A 13,051-nucleotide genomic window follows, 5' to 3' on the forward strand; every position below is an offset into this window, starting at 1 on the left:
TGATGTAGAGTTCACCAGAAATAAATGTCAAAATCTTAAAAACCAGCGGGGAAATATGCACTACAGCCTTCTTTACCATCAGCTAATTTTTTCTGCCTAAGGGGCTGCTTTCACTCAGGTATTCTTAGAACTTTCAGTGTTTCTAATCATCCTAATAAATATCCTTTTTCTGTCTTCTCAGTAAATAAAATTTCTATATGAGAAAAGGGACTTTGGCATATTCATGAAACTGAAAAAGCTTTTGAAAGAACAAAATTATTGCAGCTGGGATGAGAATAAAAGTTATTGGTTGGGGAAACTGTTCTTTGTACTGAAAGGAGTTTATTTGTCTTCTCCTTACAGGGTGGTCTCTTGAGTGCCTTCATGAATGGGACTCCTTCCTTCACCTGGCCATTCCAAGCATGCTCATGCTTTGCATTGAGTGGTGGGCGTATGAAATCGGGAGCTTCCTCAGTGGTCAGTGCAGGGACAGGTGATGCTGGAGGAGGACACATGGAGTGGGAAGGTGGTAGCTGCCACTTAAGCCAGGGAATAAATGGAATCTTTTCATCAGGTACCATCAGCATGGTGGAGCTGGCAGCCCAGTCTGTTGTCTATGAGGTGGCCACAATAGTGTACATGGTAAGGGGGCTAAGGATATGCAGTGCCATATTGGTAAAGAGCTTTCCTTCCCACTAAATGGAACTAGGAAGGAAGGATGAGAAGTTTCTGCACATTCCATAGTTGGGATTGGTGGTATGGGAGTCCTGACAGTACACTAGCATATTTTTAAAAAATATATAACCATAGATATGATTTGAAAAGAAAATGTCATGCAGAAACCTTTCCATGTCTTTTTTGACATCATTTTAGAATTAAAATCAAATTATAGGAACATAGATTTAGAACTGGGAAGGATCTCAAAGGACATTTAGTTTTAGCCCTCTCGTTTTACAAGTGAGGAAACTGAGTCCCAGAGAAATGGAACAATTTAGTGTTGTAGATTTGGAATTAGAAAGAAGTGCAAAAGGTCATCTGATCCAACCTCCATTTTACAGATGAGCGCACTGAGGAACAGGGACATGAAGTCACATGCTCAAGGGCCAGATTTCCAATTTAGACCTATCTCTCCTGACTTGACTTTGGGCAAGTCACTTAACCCCAATTGCCCTACCTTCCCCCTCCAAAAAAAAAAAAAAGCAAAAAACATATATTTTTTCCTGGGCATCTAAGTGGTACCATAGTGCACAGATTGCCAGGTCTGAAGTCAGGAAGACTCATCTTCAAGAGTTCAAATCCAGCCTCAGACCCTTACTAGCTGTGTGACCCTGGGAAATTCACTTCATCCTGTTTGCCTCCATTTCCTCATCCATAAAATTATCTGGAGAAGGAAATGGCAACCCACTCCAACATCTCTGCCAAGAAAACCCCAAATGAGATCACGAAGAGTCAGACACGATTCAACAGCAACAGGAGAGAGAAAAGGGAATTTGTTGAGCTGATGACTTGGAGCAAGTTAAGTGGTAAAGAGCAGAGACATCCGACAGGAGACTAGGGCCAGAACCAGATTAAAATACAATTTTTGGATATTTAACCAAATAGATAAAAAATACAATGGAACACAAATAATATTAATATGTCATTTTCTAAGGGATCCTTTGTAAAGTGTAGTGGCCCAGTTTCTACTTGAGTTTGATCCCACTGGTGAGAAGATAGAATTCTGGACTAGAGACAGGAAAACCTGAGTTCAAGTTCTATCTTAGATAGAAGGTGGCCTAGGTGGCCCTAGGCAAATCACTTCATCTCTCAGCCTCAGTTTCCCCATCTGTGAAATGAGAATGCTTCTAACTCGTGGGATTTTTTGGAGGATCAAATGAGGAAACATATGTACAATGAGTTATAAATCTTAAAGCACTGTAGAAATGCCAGCTATTATTATTTCTACTAATTATTCTCATTATTATTAAGATTTTAAGGAATTCACTTATACACTTAAGAGAATAAGCTGTTTTGTAGGATGTCGTTGTCTGTAACTTCAGTGGTAATGATAAACCAGTGGAAAATCAGAATTGGTTGAGCAGGTACTTTGGAATGTCAGGTACAAATCCTTTCCACCCAGGAGGCAGTGCTGTGTCTGGGGGGACCTGGGCTTAAACCTCACCTCTGACACTTTCTTTGTGACCTTAAGAAAGTCACTTAATTTTCTTAGCCTCAGTTTCCTCCTCTGTAAAATGGCCTCTAATATCCCTTCCTGCTCTAAAACTGTCATTCAATAATCCTACGTTTCTTTGAACCTCAGTTTCCCCATCTGAAAAATGGAGATAATTATAACACCTTACCAAGAACAGAGTAGTTGTCAAGGTGGCCTGAGTGGGTGATTGGGTGGGATGGGAAAGGGAGGCATGGTCAGGTCTGGGGCCAGCTCAACACAGTAAGTTTGTACTTACTTAGCAATGTCCTGACTAGAGAAATAAAAAAATGATAGAACGTGTACAACTAGACTTGTGAACCCATTAACCTGGTATCAGAATCTTCTATTTCTGCTATTTTCCTTTTCACCATTCTTTAGGAATTTTATTTTAGAGTATGTCATTTATTTTACTTGGAAAATTTTATTTATTTATATTTATTGATCTTAAATTTATTTCATTTTATTTTTGGAGTATATAATTTATTTTAAAATTTTATTTATTGATTTAAAATTATTTATTTTAAACTTATTTTAGAGTATACAATTTTTTTAAATTTTATTTAAATTTATTTATTTATTATTTTTTAGAGTATCTAATTTTATTTTTCCATACTTCAAGGACTTGTGGTGTCATCAATACAAATAGCTCCTTTCCATAGCTCAGACAAGAGCCTGACTACCTTCTCATGCTATACAGCTCTTGTCCATGACTTTCTATGTTTCTCTATGTAGACCTTTTGACATTCTTAGGGTACCAGTACAGCATGTGAGCTGTCCTTCTCTCATCCTTTCCTTTTAATGCCTCACCCCTCTACCCACCTTTCCTTCTTTTTCAATATGTTTAAAATGCACAATACTTTCTAAGCACTATCAAAGAACCTTTCTAGACTTCAGGCATTTGTGGTGTTTGATCAACTGACCCATACCCTACCCATCTAGTCTTTTAGTGTCCAGAACATGGAGAGCTGCCAGAACATAGAATAATAGGAAACTGCCTTTCCATCAATCCAAAGGTTAAACTTTTTGAAAAATAAGTTTGTTATTATCTTTTTTGTTGTTTTCATTCATTTCATTCCTTTCTGACTGTGACCCCATTTGGGGTTTTCTTGGCAGAGATACTGGAGTGGTTTGCTATTTCCTTCTCCAGCTCATTTTACAGTTGAGGAAACTGAGGCAAGCAGGATTAAATGATTTACCCAGAGTCACACAGCTAGTAAATGCCTGACATCAGATTTGAACTCAGGTAGATGAGACTTCCTGACTCTACCCACTGAGCCACCCAGCTTCCCATCTTTTGTTTTTACATCACCTTTATTTCTGAATGTATTTTTTGCCCACCCCCCCCCTACACACATACCCAGTGAACCATCTCTTGTAATAAAAAGAAGAAAACAAATTGGTTCATTAAAACTAATACATCAATTTACTATGAATTGCTTGGCTATTCTGAGCAATACAATGATCCAAGACAATTCTGAGGGACTTATGATGAAAGGGGCTTTCCCCATCTTCAGTGAAAGAACTAGTGGAGCCTGTATATAGATCCAAGATAATTTTTCTTTCCTTTCTTTTTTATTTTTTGTTTTCTTTCACAGCATGACTTACATGGAAATGTGTTTTACATGACTACACATTTATAACCTATGTTAAATTGCATGGGAGGAGAGGGAGGGAGAGAACTGGAACTCAAAATTTGAAAAAAAAAAGTTAAAATTGTTTTTACATGTAGTTGGGAGAAAAATAAAATATTAAAATGAAAAAACCCTCTTTACCACAGTTTGTTTAGCCATTCTCCAATCTATCCCCATATTCTTTGTTTCTCGTTCTTTGCTAACACCAAAACAAAGTCCTTCTTAATATGATAAAAGTATTTATTTGGGGAACCAAGAATCAACTTTATACATAATGATGTAAGATTAGCAGCTTTCCCATAAGAGCAGAGGTAAAGCAGTTTTGTCCACTCCCAGCATAACTATTTAACAAAATTTTAGAAATGCTATCCACAGAAATAAGACAAGAAGTAAAGAAAATGATCAGAAAATAAGAAGTTAAAATATCTACTTCCGATGACACGGTGATATGTTCAGAAAACCTGAGAGTAAACTAAAATAATATTTAAAATTTTTAAATGAAAAAACTTTTAACATTTGTTTTTTTAAAACTTTGAGTTCCAAATTCTCTTCTTCTCTCTCCCCTCCCTCCTCCTGGGGAAGGCAAGCAATTTTATATAGATTGTACGTGTGCGGTCATGTAAAACATTTCCATATTAGCCATGTTGCAAAAAAAAAAAATGCAGACCAACAAAACAAGAATAATAAGGAAAGTTAAAAAAGGTATGCTTCAATCTGTATTTCTCTGGAGTGGATAGCATTTTTCATCATAAGTACCTTGGAATTGTCTTGGATCATTGTATTGATGAGAAGAGAAGATCATTTACAATTGATCATTATACAATGCTGCTATTACTGTGTACAAAGTTCTCCTGTTTCTGCTCATTTCACTTTGCATCACTTCATGTCAATCTTTCCATATTTTTCTGAGCACATCCTGCTCATCATAATAAAATAATCTTGATGATAAATTCAGCTGGACAAAAATTAATTAAATGTCTTGAAAATAAAAGTATCATAACATAAGCACAAAAATTCTCTTTCTAGCCTCAACAAACACAATTTTGTGAGCCAGTGCTTCTAGAGAAGGCAGAATCCATTTGCTTACGAAAATTAGACTAAGAATAAGGATGTGACAACATGTCTAATGTGGAAATATGTTTAATATGAGTGTATGTGTATAGCCATTATCAATGCCATCTTGGGTAGGGTACAGGGGAAGGAGAAAAAAATTGAAACTCAAAATCTTATAGAAGGTTTTGAATGTTGAAAATCATCTTTACATGTAATTGGAAAAAAGTAAGATAGTATTAAGTGACAAAATTTTTTAAAAATATGAAAAAAAGAATAAGGATGTGAATGTGGTTATAAGCCAAAGATTTGATGATCATCAATAGACATTGGCTGGTCCCAAAACATAATATATCTCTAATAGACAGGATACATCTATAGCTTTTCTTTCTTTCTTTTTTTTTTTTTAAAAGCAATCGGGGTTAAGTAACTTGCTCAAGGTTACATGGCCAGTTATTTCTGGGTGTGGTGCTGAGTATCTGAGCCCAGATTTGATCCCCAGGTCATCCCAACACTGGGGCCAGTGCTCTTACTCGCTGAGCCACCTGGCTGCCCCTAAGCAATTGAGGTTAAGTAACTTACTCAAGGTTACATGGCCAGGTGTTTCTGGGTGGGTGCTGAGTGTCTGAGCCCGGATTTGATCCACATGTCATCCTGACAGTGGAGCCGGTGCTCTTACTCGCTGTGCTACCTGGCTGCCGCTTTTATGGATTTTTTTTTGCTTTTTTTTTTTGAGGGCATTTGGGGCTAAGTGACTTGCCCAAGGTCACATGGCTAGTTTTTGTGTTAAGTGTCTGAGGCTGGATTTGAACTCAGGTCCTCCTGACTTCAGGGCCAGTGCTTTATTTACTGCACCACCTAGCCACCCCTATAGCTTCTCTTAAGCTCGAGATGGTTCCATTGTACAACATAACCCACTAAATTTCAAAGCTACGAAAGTGGACAAGGGTCCCTCAGCATTTCCAGAATCCTAATTTCTTTATTTCCATTGAGGGTAACTTGATGATTTCATCATTTTTGTTTGTCACCTAGGAGTCAAGCCCTTCCTCTCACTCATCACCCACCCCCATCCAACCCAGTGCCATCCTGTTACTCAGGCCTTCCAAGATCCACTCCTTTCCATCCCCTTTGCTCTACTCATGTGGCTGTCACCCCAGTCCTAGCCCTCAATGCCTCTCTCCTACACTATTACGGGAGCATCTTAATTGACTTCCCTGTATCCAGGTTCTTCCCTGTCTGATTTGTTCTCTACCTGGCTCCCAGATTAATAGTCCTAAAGCATAAGAATCTGTGAGATGTCACTCCCAAGGTGACCTCATCATTCTCCTGCTCAGAAAGCTCTCATGATTCCCACTGCCTCTAGGAGTAAGCTTAAATTACTCTGTCTGATTTATAAAACCCTTCTGATTCTGGCCCCAGCCAAGCTTTCTAGGCTGATACTCCTCCTTCTGCAGTCTGCTTTTTTGGCCTGAATTCTGTTCTCGATGTGGGATACTTCATTTCCCATCCTGATGCCTTCTCACAGGCTGTCCTCGTGCCTGAAGGGTTCTCCTTCCTTTCTGTGGCCTCTTAGAATCCCTGGCTGCCTTAAAAGCTCAGATCAGATGCCCTCTCCTGTAAGAGGCCTGGGGCAACCAGGTGGCACAGGGGACAGAGCACCAGGCCTAGAATCAGGAAGACCTGAGTTCAAATCTGACCTCAGACACTCAGACACCTAGCTAGATGGCCCTGGGCAAGTCACTTAACCCTGTTGGTCTCAGTTTCCTCATCTGTAAAATGAGCTGGAGAATGAAATGGCAAAACTACTCCAGTATCTTTGCCAAGAAAACTCCAGATGGAATCACAGAGAATTGGACATAACTGAAACAACTGAACAAAAAAAAAGTGACTTTTCCTGATTTCTGTCCCTGTTTTTTGTGTGACCTAAAATTCCTTTCTTCCAGTTGAGGAAGTGTTCTCTCCCCATCCCCCAATTTCATACAAACTCACAGAGAACTAGGACTGTCTTGTCTCTGAGTGGGTATTTACACTGTATACTGTAGGTGCTTAATAAGTGCTTGTTAGATTGGGTTGCTCGGCAGCCATTTTAGCAGCACCTACTCTGGGACTATTACTGTAGTTTGTTCCAGAGGAGACAATGGCTGACATTGATGTTAGACTTTCCAGCTTCTGCAGTATTTTTCACACTTTATCTCATTTAGCCCTCCCAGTCACCTTAAAGGTAGGTAGTGCAGGTTCTATTGTATGTGAGAAAGCTGAGGATTTGTGTGTGAAGTGACTTGTGCAGGGTCATACGTCCAGGAATGCAGGTCTTCTGATTTGGGATAGATTGAAAGCTGGAAGGGAACAAGGAAGCTGCAGCTCCTGTGGAGATTATGTGCTTATCCAGGGCCACACAGGTTATAGATTCAGAGTTAGAAGGGGCCTCTGGAAGCCATTAAGTCCGACTCCCCCATTTTACAAGATGAGACAGTCGAGGCCTGACGTTCAGTGACATGCTCAAGGTCCCAAAGGCAGCTGGTATCAGAGGCATGACTGCAGCCCACGTTTTCCTGCCTCTCTCTTTTCTATGCCACACCACAGGGAAGGGAGCATTTGGGAAGAACGACAGATTCGTTGCTTTTTGTAGGATTAGGCCTGTTTCTACAGCCCCTCCAGCGATGATTATTTCTAGCTTTTTTTCATCTTTGCTGGTGACTGAACTGCATCCGAGGACCCCAGAAGCCTCCTTCTTATGCCCGAGGGCTGATGTGCCAGCCTCCCATCTACCCTCTGAGTTCATTCATTCAGATTTGGGAGATTCAAGATTCTGCCATTGTTTGACTTTTAACTCACCGGATGGAAACCCTGCCGGGAATCAAAGGTTCTTTAAAATAGTGCCATGTCCCTTGTCTCTTCTCTTACTATTTTTTTTGGTGGGTGGGGGGATTTCTATTTTTCAGATCCCCACGGGCTTCAGCGTGGCTGCCAGTGTCTATGTGGGAAACTCGCTGGGAGCAGGGGATATCGAGCAGGCCAAGATATCCTCGGCTATTTCTCTGCTGATCACAGGTGCTGGGTGGTGCATGGTGGAATGACCCATCTCTCTCTCATCCTGCTTCTTTCCTGGAATTTTTTTTTTGGAATTACTAGACAGAAATGCAATTGGTGAACACTTGCACCCTCTCCCTCTCCAGGACAGCCTTGCTGTTCTTATGTACTGGGTGGTTTATTTTGCCCCTCCTTTTTTCCGTAGAAATGTTTGCTGTCACCTTGTGCATCATTCTTGCAAGCTGCAAAGACATCATTGGGTACATTTTCACCAGTGACAGGTGAGTATGTGAACTCCCAACAGCAGGGTTCTTAACCTGAGTCCAGGTTGAGATTTCAGAGGGATCCATGAACTTATTTTTCTAAAAAAAAAAACCCTTTGATAACAATATTTCGATTTAATTGGTTTCCTTTGCAATTTGATATATTTTGTGCATTTTAAAACATTATTCTAAGACGGGTCCATTGACTATGCTGAGCAGGCTTATGACATAAAAGAAAGGAAGACCTCTTGCCCTCTATAAAATGTATTCAATTCTTTAAAAACAATTTTTGATACCTTTTATTTCAACATAACAGATATCTCCTGACAAGTGGAGAAATGGGCACTTCCCTCTCCCCCTCAAAGTACACTCCCCAAAAACATGTGTTTTCCATTGTAGTGGTTGGTGTTTCTTAGCATTTTCTTGCTGCCTTTTCTAGATGCAGCATTGTGTGATGTAGTAGTGAACTCCAGCTTGGGAATCAGGAAAACCTGGGTTTGGGTCTGGTCTCTAAAAAACACATCTTGGCTATGTGACCTTGGGAAAGCTTCAGCGCCCCCACATAATCCTCTGAGACCATAAGTCACAGAACAATTACAGATCTGTACTGGTAGAGATTCCCCCCCCCCCCCCCGAGAAAATCAGGTCTTTCAGACTCTTTAAGTCTAGCCCACTCCCACTATAAGTCATTGACACTCCTGAATTCCCCAAACACTGAGAAAAGCACCTGCTTTGGACCTCATGCTGGGCTGGGGAACCGGTTGGTTTGTTAATCAGATCTCTGACTCAGGTATGTGGAGCTTCCAGTGTGGAAATCCCTCTCCTAGGGCAGATCACCCACTCTGAAGTCTGGATGACTGACCCAGAATTATAAAGATAGGAAAAGTCACAAGTAGGACACGAACCCAGTTTAGTCAGTCAACAAGCCTTTATTAATGCTGTACTTGCTATGTGCCATGTATTATGCTAAGCACCAGAGACACAAAGAAAGGCCTGCCCTCAGGGAGCTCACATTCTAAAGGAGGAGATGTGTACACATATAGGGGAAGGGAAGACAAGAATTGAGAGGGATCTTTGGAGAGCCCTTTTAGCCGCGCATGGAGGGCAGAAGCCAGAAAGGAAGCAGAGGCCCGGCTCACAGACAGCCTTCTCAAGGCATTGAGCTACCGAAAGGAGGAAAGAGATGGGACACTTTGCCAGATCAAGGGAGGGTTTTTGGAGGATGGGGAAGATATGGATGTGTTTGTAGGCAGCAGGAGACAGTGGGCAGCTGAAGAAGCCGTGTCATGCTGCGTCTCGCTGGTGGTAGAATGACTAAAAAAAATCCCTTAAAGGCCTTGTTCTCTATAGAGGTATGAAAGATAATCACATACACAAGCAAGTAAATACAGTTTTCTTATAAGGGAACGCTCGCTGGGTGGGACCATTTTGTTGCTGTTCAGTCGTTTTCAATCATGTCTGACTCGTGGAGACCCTGTTTGGGGATTTCCTTGGCAAAGATACTGGAGTGGTTTGCCATTTCCTTCCCCAGCTCATTTTATAAATGAGGCAGATGGGGTCAGGTGACTTGTCCAGGGTCACACAGCTAGTAAGTGTCTGAGGCCAGATTTGAACTTAGGAAGGTGAGTCTTCCTGACTGCTCTGTATCCACTGAGCCACCTAGATGTCCCAAACGTGGGACCTGCTTGGGGCAGGTGGAAGAGATGGGATGTTAAAAAAAAGGCATAAATAAAACTTTTCAAAAAGGGCACTTTTATGGGGATGTGCTCACCCCCACCCTGAGAGCCCAGTGGACCTTGGAGCTTGTGGTTCTCACTAAGCACTTGGCTCTTTCTTTTCCTAACAGAGAGGTCATCACCCTGGTCTCCAAGGTCATTCCCATCTATGCCTCCTCCCATCTCTTTGATGGCTTTGCTGTAAGTATGCCACAGAATCCTCCTGAGCTTTTTTTCTGGTGGATTTCCCTTCCCTTCCCCTTCCCTTCCCCCTTCCTCCCCCTTCCCCCTCCCCTTCCCTTCCCTTCCCTTCCATTTTTTTCTGATTTCATCAAGGAGAGGAGAAGAACTAGGAGGGACCCCCCATGCAGAAGGTTTTCATTCTCGTTAGATCAGCAGCTGTTCTAAATGCAGTACTCTGGTGTCTTGGTGTTGGGATGAGGTTAGGGGTTAAAACTTTGAAAGATTTAGGCTCATAGAATCAGAGCTCTGAGGCGAAGGGACCTCGGAGGTTGTCTTGTCCAAGTTGAGTGGTTTGCCTAATGGATTAGAGATCCCAGAATCAGGTCAAGAACTAGGAGGAACCCCAGAAGCCGTCTTGACCAACCCCCTCATCTTCCATTTGGGGAAACAGGTCCACACAGTTAAGTGAGTTGCTTAAGGTCACATGGGGAGTAAGCATCAGAAGTTTGATGTAAGCAGATTTTAATGAGTCTGAGGTTGACTTTTTATCCATTATGTCACATTGCTTCTCACATACATTTATAGAAAATAATATTTTAAAGTATATTTACTTTTATTTTATTTATCCTTTTATTTATTTTCATTCATTATTTATCCATTCATTCATTTATTTGCCTCTTCATTTCTTTGCTTGTTTGCTTATTTATTTATCTGTCTATTCATTTATCTATCTATCTATCTATCTATCTATCTATCTATCTATCTATCTATCTATCTATCTATCTATTTATTTATTACTACAGTGTCCTTACTGCTCCCCTCAGCAAATACACCCTACTAAGCTGTTTGGTTGCTTCCCCTGCCCTTATCCTTAGCTCTGGATCTGTATGATTTCCAAAGTCCTCACCAATGCCAATAAGCTATGATTCTTTCTTTCTCCCTTTTTTGGTTTATACTTCTGATTTCACAGAAGGGAGCTCCCAATGAGGAAATTCCCTCTACTAACATATATCAATACTTTCTGTGTAATTTACAGGATCAGAGAATTGCCTGGGGCACTGAGAGGGTAACTGATTTGCCCAGGGTCACACAGCCAATCTGTATCAGAGGACAGGATTTGAACTGAGGACTTCCTGACTCTGAAGCTAGTTCTCTAAGTTGTGGATGCCCTCCATGATTCTTGTTATCTAATTACAAATACTGTGTGCTATATATAGAAAGACAGCATGGTATCGTGGACAGAGAGTTGGCCTCAAACTCAGAAAGATCCAACCTCAAGTCCTGCCTCTGCTACACCTTTTCTGTGTGATCCCGGGTAAGCTATTTAACTTCTCAGGGTGCTGGCAATCCTCTTAAGACTAGAAGCTGCTATCTGCACTAGTGGAGGGCTTTTCCTCTGGTGAAATCACAGCTCCAGCCCCTATCCCAGCACTTGCTAATTACAAATAATACTTGCTAAACTAACGTTCTGCCTGACAGTGCACATGCGGTGGCATCCTAAGAGGATCGGGGAATCAGAAGATTGGGGCCATCTTGAATGCCATTGGTTATTATATCATTGGTCTCCCTATTGGAATCTCACTGATGTTTGTGGCCAACCTTGGGGTGATAGGTAAGTGACAACTTCCTGTGCTTCAGAATTGTTGTGATTTGTGAGCAGTAAAACATCACCAAAGACATAACAGCATTTCAAGGATGACAGTCGGGGAAAAAAAAAATGAATTAGCCATAGAAGTTTGCCAAGAGAGCTAACTTTAATATAGCACATTAACATTTGCAGAGTATTTTACAGATATTATGTCATTCTATCCTCAACAACTCAGGAGGCAGGTGCTATTATTATCCGTATTTACAGGTGAGGAAACTGAGGCAGAAGTTAAGTGACTTGCCCAGGGTCACCCAGCTAGTAGGTGCCTGAGGCTGGATCTGAACTCAGGTCTTCTTGACTCCAGGCCTGACTTGCTCTGTCCACTGCACTACCAGCTGCCTCTAGATGAGGTAGTCACTGAACACTGGTATCTCTAAAAAGAATAACTCATATCTTTGTAGAGGTGAAGGATTATGTAATATTGCAATAACTCTTTGGGTTAGGTAGTGCAACGCTGGGGCCACTAGGTGGTGCCATAGAGTGCTGAGCCTGGAATCTGGAAGACCTGAGTTCAAAAGTGATCTCAAGACATTTACTAGCTGTGTGTGACCCTGGGCAAGTCACTTTTGATGGGGATAATAATAGGGTTGTTGTAAGAATCAAATGAGATAATTCTTGTAAAGCGCTTAGCACAGTGCTTTGGACAATAGTAGGTCCTTAATAAATGTTTACTCTTATTTTTAAAAATTATTATTACCTTCCTCATTCCACAAAAACCAAGGCTCAGCAAGAGGAAATCCCAAAATCACCCAGCTCAAGTGTTAGGAGGAAGATTCCTGCAGGAGGCAGGGCTCCCGGTTCCAATCCCCCTGCTCTTTTCTTCCCTCCCACATTCATCCTTCCATGCATGGTCTGTGACAGAAACAATTTCCTCCAGCTTTGGAATCTCTGATTGAGGAACTTCAGAAACTGTATCTGAACACATGCACTTCTCTGGACTTCTAAAGGTACCCCAGAGGGAACTGTCAGCTTTCTTTTGGGAAGACAAAGACAAAACCCAAACATTCCCTGCCCCCAAGCTGCTTATGGCCAATGGAGTTGCTCTCTGTTTTGAGATGGCAAAAGCCAGTTTAAGTCAGTCAGTCAGCAAACATTGATTAAGCACCTACTATGTTCCAGGCACTGTGCTGAGCCCTGGGGACACAAAAAAAGGCAAAAGATCATCCCCAGTCTCAAAGATCTCACAGCTAAAGTGTAAAATAATAAGGGTGAGGTCCAGGGAGATTTTAGGACGCTGGTGGGATGGGGTGGGAGATATGAGCTCTTAGGGTCTGGGCCAGCCAGAGCTAACAGAAAACAGTGGGTGAAGCAGCACCTGGACAGCTCCTCTTCCTACAATAACAGCCCTGGGGAGCGCAGAC

The 13,051-nt window shown here is 41.4% G+C and overlaps 1 protein-coding gene across 2 annotated transcripts in view; it reads left to right on the top strand.

Moving 5' to 3' along the window:
• Positions 1-13,051, top strand: part of SLC47A1 (solute carrier family 47 member 1) — a 61,604-nt gene that overhangs the window by 28,258 nt on the left and 20,295 nt on the right. For both annotated transcript variants that reach the window (XM_069089603.1, XM_069089602.1), the window contains exons 9-14: positions 343-456; positions 554-621; positions 7,794-7,902; positions 8,087-8,162; positions 9,991-10,060; positions 11,522-11,654. In XM_069089603.1, the coding sequence (XP_068945704.1) occupies positions 343-456; positions 554-621; positions 7,794-7,902; positions 8,087-8,162; positions 9,991-10,060; positions 11,522-11,654 (570 nt within the window). The remainder of the gene's footprint in view (positions 1-342; positions 457-553; positions 622-7,793; positions 7,903-8,086; positions 8,163-9,990; positions 10,061-11,521; positions 11,655-13,051) is intronic.

The sequence above is a fragment of the Petaurus breviceps genome, unplaced genomic scaffold (assembly GCF_028583685.1).
Source record: "Petaurus breviceps papuanus isolate PSGF00001 unplaced genomic scaffold, PetGlider_PUasm1.0 186, whole genome shotgun sequence".
Taxonomy (NCBI): Eukaryota; Metazoa; Chordata; class Mammalia; order Diprotodontia; family Petauridae; genus Petaurus; species Petaurus breviceps.